The sequence below is a fragment of the Erigeron canadensis genome, chromosome 7, assembly GCF_010389155.1.
Source record: "Erigeron canadensis isolate Cc75 chromosome 7, C_canadensis_v1, whole genome shotgun sequence".
Taxonomy (NCBI): domain Eukaryota; kingdom Viridiplantae; phylum Streptophyta; class Magnoliopsida; order Asterales; family Asteraceae; genus Erigeron; species Erigeron canadensis.
In genome coordinates, this window is record NC_057767.1 from 28,277,905 (window position 1) to 28,289,066 (window position 11,162).

An 11,162-nucleotide genomic window follows, 5' to 3' on the forward strand; every position below is an offset into this window, starting at 1 on the left:
AGGACAACTTCCATTGTTTTGTAAATCAATCAGCAATATTTGAACCAAGCAGATTGATCTTCTGGCCAGTTTGCTTCAAAAAATAAAAAATAAAAAATGTTGCATTTGATGTTGCCTGTCTTGAGCAGAGTACAATAACAACAGCAACAACAATACTCTTGACTCCAGAGTCCGGAGTATTGTTTCATTTGTTTGCTTGATTTTTTTGTGACTCTGTTACGTAATTCTGACTCGTGACTCGTATACTAGAGTAGGTGGTGGTCTAGGAGCTCTGAGTATATGTCATATACTGCTACAGGTACTTCTTTTTTAAGCCCTGCACTTCTTTTTTAATCCTATCAGGTACTTTTTTAGAGCCCAGCAGGCCATCAAAATCTGCCAAAAAGTCACAATTTCGGGCCAAATGGATTTGGACTGAGACCGACCCAGTATACACCGGGATGGCAGGACAGACCGAACCCGCCCAAATCTAAATGGGCCGGGTTTTGGTTTTTAGTTTCAAGGTTTTTCGGGTTTCGGCCAAGCTAGGCCGGGTTTTTTGACCCAGCTCATGCCTACTTTTAAGTATTTAAAACAAAATATGAGATTAATATATCAAATTTATGTTTGATGGTTAAGTTTTATAAAACACAATGAACATATTGTATCTTTAATGGAAAATAATTAAATAAATTATAGTGTTTTTATTAAATAGTATACCACATGTATTATTTGTGATAATAGCTCCAAAATAATAGTAGTTAGATGCATATATAGTGGGTTGGAAGCTGGGAAAGTAACACCCACTCATGTCTGGTTGCCAATCAAGGCTCATATGGAGACTAAAAACCCAAGAGAATATCTCCAAGTAACCCAGCAAGATTCAGACCGAGTCACCGGACTCAACATCTCTCCGCAACCACCTGAAGCAAACCTTAGCTTCTATGAAGAATTTGCCATTAGAGGGATACAAGTTGATCGTTTCCAGCCCGGTTCCATATCTTGCTCTTTCATAGTCCCACCTCGCCTTACTGTAACAACTCCATCCTCAAGTTTTTTGTTTATTTGGTTATGTACATTTGCAGATTTTTATAAGTTTTGATGTACATACGTATCATATTACATGTGATTTTATGTATGTAGGATAGGAATGGATATCTGGCAATGGGCGCGATAGCGAATTTGGTAGATAAGATTGGCGCCATGGCCTTGTATGAGAAAGATAAAGGCATGCCTTTATCTGTGGATATGTCTATTTCTTACCTTTCTACTGCGAAACTCAATGTATGTGCTAAGTTGTTTGGTCTTAATTTTAAGAAGTGGTTACTACTTAGCATTCCACTCAAAGATTGATCATTACAAGGATTTCTTCGTCCACAATTTTTAAAGAACAGATCACCATTCTGACAAACGAATAATAAAACGAAACTATTGACTACAAATGTTGGTTGCAGATAGTAAAAAGATAATGATTTGTAGTTGGAAATGGGAGAGAATCAAAGATCTTTTAGTTCATCTATGAAACTAATGTTGCTTCGTTCCTGATCCTAAATCAGCTTCTCATCCATAAAATACGAGAGTTAATCTTAGAAATTGTAATTTTTTCTATGAAATAAGTGACGTCAAAATAATGAAAATGTGTCTCAGTCACAGTAAAACGATTTCTGGTGGAATAATTGCTTGGAATAGCAGGATGCCTTACAGGTTTACATGTTTTACGGATTAGGCAACATAGTACAAAAGTTATCGATATTAGTACTTACATCTTGTCACCAATTATAACAACTTGAAGTAACAAAACGTTGTCTTATTGGTCAAAAGGAATATAAAAACAGAACTTATATGATTGGCGATGTAACTACCGTGAATGGATTGTAGCAAATGCAAGAAGTTTATGCTTACAGTACTACTACTATGTTTGGTAAAAACATGTTAAGTCTCGGTGTTGCAAGCAATCAACCAGTTTTTGGAAAGGTTGTTTTTTATATGCTTATGTTTGAATTTATATATATTCTTCTGGCAGGATGAGTTGGAGATAAACTCAAAGCTTCTGGGTAAAAAAGGGGCATATCATGGGACTGAAGTTGTTTTGAAGAATAAATCAACCGGAGAGATAATTGCTGAAGGACGACATTCATTGTTTCGTAAACCACAGAGTAAAGTTTGAATATAGATTGGTCTTCTGGTTAGATAACATATTGATTCAAACTACTTGTTTTTGTTGTTTATTGCGTCTTTGTATATTAGACCCCACAAGGCATCGAGACTGTCTCTTTTGATCCCTGGCCGATATATTATAAAACTAGCTCAGCTTCTGATATTCTACAAATTGATAAAAATGATCATTGAAGGGAAAACAGTTGGCTTGACACCGAGGTGGAACCTATAAGACAAATACCCGACAAATTGTTCTATGTTATTATGTCTACAATTTAAGGTGGTGTATTATATTAGTTTATGAAATTTTCACTTTCCTTGTACTAAGAATTGAGGGTGTTATATGAGATTTCAAAGCTTACAATAATGTTAGAAAACTTTTCTTTGACAGTCTGATACTCATGATTATTTTCTATCTGTGGGACATGTAATCCGTAGTCAAAATGGATCACTTTGTTTACAAAGCATGCCTCAACTTAGATGGCACTTGTATCGAGCTATTTGATTCACAGTGTAGACCTAGTAAGTACTAGTAACCAGTGTTGTCAAAGGCGAGCGCCTCTTGTGCCTAGGCGCAAAAGGCGGGCGAGGCGCACCTCCAGCGCCTGAAACCCTAGGCCCAAGTCGACCATGAAAAAGGCGATCAACAAGGGTCAACTCTGGTCAATTCTGGTAGTCAACGGCGATCAAATTGGTTAAATGGGTCAACATTCAACTAAATCATTCAATATCCGGCCAAATCGTGGCTAGATCTAATGTTTTCCGGCCAAAATGAGTGACCATAGTTGTTTAAGAAGATAAAAGAAGAGATAGAAAATATAAAATGGGGGAAGAAGACAGAGTAGTGACCATAGTCTAATAATTTGAAGTTTTTGGTTGAAAAGTTTGTACTTTTTGAATGATATTTGGTTTTATAAATGACATTTGATTTTTCTTTTACTATTAGTTTTCACTATATATAAATATTTTATAATTATTTACTTAGTGCGCTTTTTTTTTTCCCGGGCGTGCGCTTTTTTTGCACCTCTCGCCTTCGCCCTATTTGAGGACTTTGCGCTTTGACATCGCTTTCGCTTTTGACAACTATGCTAGTAACATCTATTACAGTGCCCCTTTAAGATTTTGTTACTCTTAAATGTAAATTCTAATGTCATTGATATGTTTAGGATTGTCATTGATGACCTGACCCGAGAGGGCCTAGGCTTATTTGAGCCCGATTACTTGGTTAGGACCAAAAGGTCTAAGTTTCCCTATTTCCAAATTGAAGGACATTTGATACTGGGGTGGCAATACCCAACAGGGCATAAGCCCTTAAATGAACGGCTAAATGGGGTGGGTTATGTTGTTCAACGCCTAGTTTTTTATAATTAAGTGCTGGTCTGTACTCCGTATGTTGGTTATGTGAAGAACTAAAATATTCAAGTTAAAATTCAACCCCGTAAATTGGATGAACCTGTTTTAACCCTCTTATCAAGCAGCCCGTTTGACCCGTTAGATAAACAGGTTACAAGTGCCATGTCTGCGTTACATGAAATAGACTTGTCCATGTTGGGTTCAGTTTTTTAAACATGATTAGCCAAATGGTTCACGTTCAGGTTTGGTGATACCTACCTGCTGACCCAAACCCGAATTGCCCCTTGTTACTATGAACCTGGTTAGAACGCAGGATGAACAGGAGTTTAGTATAAAACGTATCGGCGTAAAAGTAACTGTATTGAAGAACAAAGCAATCATAGAACTGATTGCCGAAGGACGACCTCCATTGTTTTGTAAACCAACCAGCAAAAATTGAAGAAAGAAGATTGATCTGCTGTTCAGTGTGCTTCAAAGAAAGCTGCATTTGATGTTGAGTAGTTAAAGCAAAAAATGAGATTAATATATTTTGGCCAAATTACTTTGGAAGTATAGTTGTCCAAGAAACCTTTTTTCAATATGTTTGATAATCAAGTTCTTTTATGACTCGATGAACATTTTGTTTCTTTAATGGAATATAACTTAATAATTAAATTGTTAAGACTAACAAAGTTTTCTAACTTTTAAATAAAACCAAAAGTTGAAAAGGCGTCAATTCTCATGTGTTTGTGTTGGTTATTCCGCATATTTTTGTAACAAGATACCATGGAAAGACCAATAACATTGAGTCATGCATGAAAATGGAGAAAAACACAAGAGAGTATCTGAAAGTAACCCAACAAGATACAGAATGGATTACCCGACTCAACATCTCCCCGCGACAAAATGAGTACTCAGACACATTCTATGATTACTTTTCACTAAAGGGTATACGAGTAGATACATTGCAGCCCGGTTCCATAGCTTGCTCCTTCACAGTTCCATCGCGCCTTACTGTATTTACTCTTATTACTTTAATTGAACACTCGACTTATTGGTTTTTTGATGAGATCGCTTAGCTGTAATATTTTCGATATCAGGATAGAAATGGAGATTTGGCAGTGGGTGCAATTGCAAATATAGTAGATGCAATTGGTGGTGCTATGGCGTACGAAAACGATGCACCTATGAAATTTTCGGTGGATATGTCTATTTCTTATCTTTCTAAGGCCAAGCTCAACGTAAGTTATTTACCGTTAATGTATTTGTAAAGCAATTTTAAATGGTTCTTAGTGTGAAGTAAATGATGGGTTAGCCTTCTAGGATTAAGTTAACTTCGAGGATTGGTGGTTTTGATTTTTGAATGATCATGTAATAAGCTTCCTTATGAAATTTTAATACAGAAAGTCGATCGGAAACATAGTAGTAATGTATCATAACAAATTCAAATAGTAGCAAATGTTCATAACTTGATGAAAAAGGCCTCAAAAACATAAAGTTGGACAGTTTTTGAATTTTAGTGGGAAAATATAGATTAGTTATGAGAATCATATCGGCCCATTCTCTGGACTAAAAATGCCTTAATGTAGATAGAAAACGTGTGTATCTGTACTTTTTTTTCTTGCGGGTTGTGGGGGGGAAGAATTTGCACCTGTCAAGGATCAAACCCTCAACATTGGACCAATGGATCGTTGTCACATGTGTATACAACTTAATATGCTTGTGTATGAATGTTGACAGGATGAAATGGAGATTAGTGCAAAGCTTATAGGTGGAAAAGGGGGATATGCGGGTACTCTTGTCGTTCTAAAGAACAAATTAACCGGAGAAATTATTGCTGAAGGACGACATTCGTTATTTTGTAACCCGGCGAGTAAACTGTAAAAGAAAGAAGACCTTACCGTACCATGATATTGGATTGTAAAAGACATTCGTTCTAAAGCAACTTTCTTTAATAGTTACAAGCAAATGTAAGGAAGTTTACCATACCATGATATTGGATTGTTGAAAGAGTCAATGGGGTTCGAGTGGAAGCATGTAATTGTTGATATGGGTCCGGTTGGCTTAGTACACGATATTCTTTTGTCCATTTTGATGAGTTGATTACTTCCGACCCAGATTTTTGAGTTAATTACATGGTTGATTATTCTTGACTTAATTACTTATTAACTTAACTTGATAGTAAAATGTTCATTTGAAATCTAAAATTTCTGTGAAAACTAGAAAACTGCCCAAAACACACAGTGATTTGAATTTAACACAATGTGTTTTAATTGTGTAATCTAAAAATACATTGTGGTAAGTTTTAAATCACAATGTGTTTTTGATAGCGCGTGAAAATCAAAAAATTGTTCAAACACACTGTAATACGAGCTTAACACAATATGTTTCTTAAAAAAAATTAAAATACATTGTGTAAATTCATATCACAGTGTGTTTTGGTCAGTTTTAGTTTTCAAATGGTCACAACCCTGACTTGATAACTCGAATATATATTATCATGATAATAATATTAAGATGATGATTTAGAAAAACGTGGGACATATATATATGGGAATGATTAATCCTCTCAATTTATAAGCCTAAAAATCCTCTTAATTCACAAAATGGTGACATATGGAAATTCAAAGGGTAAAATTAGGAGATTAAATGAAATCCCCTTGTCAAATTAATATAATTTTAAGAGAATTTTAAAATGATATTAAAATCAAATATGCTATACAAGTATAGACCGAATAGGGTTATGAAGTTTTGTACACTAAAATTTACAATTGTACACTCGCTAGTTAATTAACCCGGTTTCAACCCGGGCTTATTAATAAATTTTTTGTAATATTAAGTTAGGTATATGTCTAAGAACTATGAGATAGTTTAACCATCCTCATAATCTCAGAATACTTTACCTTATATTTCGAATATATATATTAGTTTATTAACCCGCATAACATGCAAATAAATTAAAATTTTATTATGATTAAATTATGTAGATGATGAAAATCTAAAAGACCATATATAAAATATTAGAGTTTTTAAAAAACAAAAAACCTATTTTTTTAATAAAAAAAAGAAATCATAAATAACAAATATCAAAATGAAATAAGCTTAAAGAAGGAAAATGCTTATAATATCATAAGACATAAGTAAATTAAAAATAAAAACCCTAAATAGGATGATGTCATAAATTTAAAAAATTAAAAAGAAATAATTTATATAAATAAATCTAATAATGACAAGTAAACATTATCTATAAAATAATGATATCATAAAAATCTTGTTTTATTAATATATAAGATTTGCTATTATAAAACTTATTTAATATCTATATATTACGAAACAAGTTTTTATAACCAATGGTAAAAAGATCTTCACAAAAAGTTTTGGTAATAGTTCCAAAATTTAAACGTGTCCGATTTTAAATATTAAAAGTGATTGTTTATAACTTTGATCTTAAATATTTTTTTTTGTGTGTTATATAAAATTTTATAAAAATTATATTAATAAAAATAATTTTAAAACACAATTAATTCATATTATTTTCATTACAGAATTGTCTGTGTATGGGTATAAAATACTTAGCTAGGGTGTAGTGGAGTATTTGTTTGTAATGTTTTTATACATTAAACAAAATCGTCTTCTCAGATTTATTTCTTTTGAAAAGAATAACCAAAATTATGTTTGTCGCATGTACACTTTAATTTGTCCTTTTGATTCAAAAATACCTATTGATCACCTCTCTCGGTCCTTTAAAATTAGACACCATTTTGACTTTCAGGTCAAACATGTAGATTTTCAAATTTAATTGCCAATACAGTATACAGAAGTTGGCTTGTAAGAACAATCTTATTCGTCATAGTATAATTATATTGTTATAAAATCTTGGTATATTTCCTATAAGTTCAATTTTTACAAACTTCAAAAAATATGCCTGAGCTTAGAAGTGGTTCTGTTTGACCTCATAAGTCAAAAAAATTTGTGTGCCTCATTTTTGTCTTTTTGGTAGGGGATTTCTGGCTTGAGCAGATCGAGTGATTCTACTTCAACTATATCTAACGATGCTTGATGTAAATGAAGCGGTACCAATAGGAAGTATTTGAGTTTGTTAATCAATGTATATTGCAATTTTGTTTTGATAAATTTTAGTTTGATCACTTTTTTTACTTAAGCGAACATCAATTTTTTAGACATGAGTTATGCGAGTTAGAATTGCTCGGAAAAGCCTGTAATTACATCATATTATCGGATGAATTTAGTGTCATGTTCTTTGAATTTAAGTATATGTGGAGTTTATTTTATTGGTCAAGTTAAGGCACTTTTACGAGTCAGTACCCATTTTAAATGATACATTGGAGTATTTTTATTAATATACACTAGTGAGGTTTCGGTCCCGCTCTGCGGGGCTTTAGTTATCATGTTGATACAGTTTGTTATGGTAATTTATAGGTGTTAAATCTATTTGAAAATACAAAAAAGAAAAAAATGTGAAAAAAGCCAATAAATAATCTGAATAAAATAGAAAAAAATTTTGCTAGAAAACCAAGAAAACCGGGTCAAAAAGTTTGCAATATCAAATACATACATTTAGTTTGTACAAAAAAATTTAAAATATTTTTCAAAAAAAGTAAAATTAGAAAACGAAGGAAAAACAATGAGTAAAAGTTTATAATATATTGATTGAGAACACAAATGTAAAAAAAAACTGTGAAAAAACAAAAAAAAAACTGAAGGAAATAAACGCAATTCGATATGGCGAAATCCAAATAGTGATGCGGGGTATAAGATGATTTAATACAAGAGTACACGAAAGCAAAAAAAAAAAACTATGAAAAAACCAAGAAAATAACGAAAGAAAAAAAAAGATGAATTAATAAAAGAGAACACAAAAGCAAAAAAAACTATGGGAAAAACCAAGAAAAAAAACAAAAGAAAAAAACTAAAACAGAATCCGATATGACAAAATCTGAATAGTAAAACGAGGTTAAAGTGAATGGCAATGTTCATAGCCACAGGCTTTAATGTTTGTGTAATTTGTAGCTTACAAGTTTTGAGTTATGCTTATAAATGATTTTCGAAACGAGATACATTAGCTGAAGTATGAAGACGTGAGACTTAAAAGTTGTAGTTGATTTAAGTGTAATCAAACATAGAATAATTTATTTATATTTTTCTAATTATGTATGAGTAGTTTATGGGTTGATTAGCTAGTAAAAATGATCAAAATCAATACGTATTTTCTAACTGAATTTTTTTTTTCCCGGTGAACTCAAATCAAATCCTAGTAAACGGTTCTTTTCACTTTTTATTAAAATAAAATAGATGTAAGACTTATTATAATTTATAATTATAAAATTATAATACCCCATGTGGATTGTGGAGATTCATTACTCGTTAACCCATTATTATGATAAAATATAATATAATACGAATAATACAGCTTGTTCAAACTTAAAAGCATGTGTTGATTTTGCCATTTTGGGACCTTAATGTACATATATATGTTGTAACTATCTATATAGTGCGTATTTACTTTATTGATAGATATATGGCTAACTTTCTGGAGGAATAACTTTATCATGAATCAAAGGAGTTGCTTATTTCTTACTCAATGGAGGAGAAGAAAGCCAGAGAATATCTACAAGTTAACCCACAGCATTCCCATCGAGCCACCGGGCTCAACGTTCCTCCTAAACCACGAAACGCCATCCATAGTTTCTACGAAGAGTTCGCGATCAGAGGGATACAAGTTGATGCATACCAACCTGGTTTCATTTCTTGCACTCTCATAGTTCCCCCTCATCTTATCGTAATCAACATTTCCCTCCATTTACTTTCATGTTTTCAATATATAATTAGTATCAATTAGTTATTGGCAAATATGTAATTGAAAAAAAATGTTTCTAGCTAATATTTCTAGCTAGAAATATCATATTATTAATGACTTTTGATGAGTTTTCATTTTGGAAAGCAGGATCGGAATGGATTTTTGGCAGTTGGAGCGATTGCGAATTTAGTAGATAAGATTGGGTCTGTCGTGTTGTTTGTAAAGGATGTTTCGCTAAATGTTTCTGTTGACATGTCTATTTCTTACCTTTCTACTGCCAAGCTCAATGTAAGTTCAAATTTTTCTTGGAAATTTTGCTAAGTTAGTTGCTCCCTTCTTAGAATTTGAAGTGGTGGTTTAAAGTAGAATTCGTATGAATCCCGAATTCGGGATGATTATTTCATACATGGAACTAGTTTTGCTTCATTTCCAAATGTAAGCTTGCGATCATGAATACATTTGTGTTAATCGAGTATAGTAAGCAAGTAACGTCCAATGCCGTCTTTCACGGGTTTTGGGTCCCAATACTTCGACGGTGGGAAAGGTTAAAATGTAGACAACCTTAATTACCTCTACAACGACGGTGTAGAGAGGCTGCTTCCAGTTTCTATCTAAAAGATAGAAAAGGACCTCCAGCCTTGCAAAGGATGAAGATAGAACACATGACCTCTGTCTCCAAAGGCAATGGTGTTAATCGAGTATAAAAGTGGTAACTACAAACTACTGCTTTGCATCATCAAGATTTAAAATACTTTACAGGTTTTACCAATTAAAGGGGAGGTGGGCTAGGTTAGGTGATCATTTTTAAGGTTAGGTGAATTGGGCAAGGTGATCATTTGTAAAGGTTAAGTGAAGAGGGCTAGGTGATCATTAAAGGGGTTGGTTGCCAAACATATTTTCAATCAATAAAGTTCAATGGAAAAATGGAAACATCTTTTTTTCATTTTTTATTTTTATACAAAAAGCAGCTCCAATAATTCAATATAAATACTTTAATTAGTAGTAAGAGTCTGATAAATTTCTGTTCAATAAAAGTTGCTTGTGTTTTGTTACAAACCATAGTAGTTTTGTTAAGAGAAATGATATATCATAATAAGGATTAACCTACAAATTCTGCTAAAGTTATAAAATGATGACACGTGGATTCCACAAAATCTATTTTCTAATTTTATCCTTTGATTATTCCACATGATATCATCTTGTGCTTAAACGGATTTTTAGACTATTCTCTTAAGATGATTTATTATTTCGTGTTCGTTAATCAATAAGAGTAAAGTGCTTGTATTTGCTACGAATCATAGTAATTTTGATTTCACTCATATGAAGGGAACTTTTAATTCCCACCTCAGTTTATTTTGACATGACTGTGATAGTATGCAACTTTGGGTTTAAGGTGTTGAAACTTCAAACGATATCACATTATAAAGCTGCATTTGTGATATATGATTTATTTGTTTCTATACGCATGTTAAAAAGTGTTTGTTGTAAGCAGGATGAACTGGAGATAACTGCAAAAGTTATCGGCGAAAAAGGAGCTTACAACGGAGCTGTTGTTATTTTGAAGAATAAAGCAACCAGAGAAATGATTGCTGAAGGACGACATTCGATGTTTTGTTTGAAAAGAAGCAAGATTTGAAAGCTTGTTGATCTTCTGGTTTTATAGGACTAGCTCATTGTTGCTTCAATGAACTTGCTTATGGTGTTTGATCCTTTATTTGTTACAAAACTAAAAGGCTATTTGACTACCTCCTTTAATTAGTAAATGTACAAAATTGGAAAGATAAATGGCTGTTGTCTGAAATTATTTATAGATTGATTAAGTGTCGTTACAATATATTGTAGGAATAAATTAGTTACTTATACAGTTATACATTTG

At 32.5% G+C, this 11,162-nt stretch overlaps 3 protein-coding genes across 3 annotated transcripts; all 3 read left to right on the forward strand.

The window, feature by feature from the left end:
• Positions 1-511: 511 nt before the first annotated feature.
• LOC122607392 (acyl-coenzyme A thioesterase 13-like) lies at positions 512-2,526 on the forward strand. The gene is made up of 3 exons (XM_043780355.1): positions 512-1,012; positions 1,123-1,263; positions 2,003-2,526. The coding sequence occupies exons 1-3, from the start codon at positions 815-817 to the stop codon at positions 2,144-2,146; spliced, it is 483 nt and encodes a 160-aa protein (XP_043636290.1). The 5' UTR covers positions 512-814; the 3' UTR covers positions 2,147-2,526.
• A 1,763-nt stretch (positions 2,527-4,289) lies between these two features.
• LOC122606574 lies at positions 4,290-5,352 on the forward strand. Its single transcript, XM_043779414.1, has 3 exons — positions 4,290-4,484; positions 4,569-4,709; positions 5,209-5,352. Exons 1-3 carry the CDS (start codon positions 4,290-4,292, stop codon positions 5,350-5,352), a joined length of 480 nt encoding a protein of 159 aa, XP_043635349.1.
• Positions 5,353-8,996: 3,644 nt separating this feature from the next.
• Positions 8,997-11,087, forward strand: LOC122607998 (acyl-coenzyme A thioesterase 13-like). Its single transcript, XM_043781078.1, has 3 exons — positions 8,997-9,268; positions 9,434-9,574; positions 10,779-11,087. Exons 1-3 carry the CDS (start codon positions 9,071-9,073, stop codon positions 10,920-10,922), a joined length of 483 nt encoding a protein of 160 aa, XP_043637013.1. The 5' UTR covers positions 8,997-9,070; the 3' UTR covers positions 10,923-11,087.
• Positions 11,088-11,162: the final 75 nt, after the last annotated feature.

Excerpts from the sequence above, each read along its gene's own strand:
- LOC122607998 (XM_043781078.1), top strand. The coding sequence starts at position 9,071 with ATGGAGGAGAAGAAAGCCAGAGAATATCTACAAGTTAACCCACAGCAT. Across the intron at positions 9,269-9,433 it reads TAGTTCCCCCTCATCTTATC|GATCGGAATGGATTTTTGGC; the intron begins GTAATCAACATT and ends TTTGGAAAGCAG. Across the intron at positions 9,575-10,778 it reads TTTCTACTGCCAAGCTCAAT|GATGAACTGGAGATAACTGC; the intron begins GTAAGTTCAAAT and ends TGTTGTAAGCAG.
- LOC122606574 (XM_043779414.1), top strand. The coding sequence starts at position 4,290 with ATGGAGAAAAACACAAGAGAGTATCTGAAAGTAACCCAACAAGATACA. Across the intron at positions 4,485-4,568 it reads CAGTTCCATCGCGCCTTACT|GATAGAAATGGAGATTTGGC; the intron begins GTATTTACTCTT and ends TTTCGATATCAG. Across the intron at positions 4,710-5,208 it reads TTTCTAAGGCCAAGCTCAAC|GATGAAATGGAGATTAGTGC; the intron begins GTAAGTTATTTA and ends GAATGTTGACAG.
- LOC122607392 (XM_043780355.1), top strand. The coding sequence starts at position 815 with ATGGAGACTAAAAACCCAAGAGAATATCTCCAAGTAACCCAGCAAGAT. Across the intron at positions 1,013-1,122 it reads TAGTCCCACCTCGCCTTACT|GATAGGAATGGATATCTGGC; the intron begins GTAACAACTCCA and ends TTATGTATGTAG. Across the intron at positions 1,264-2,002 it reads TTTCTACTGCGAAACTCAAT|GATGAGTTGGAGATAAACTC; the intron begins GTATGTGCTAAG and ends TTCTTCTGGCAG.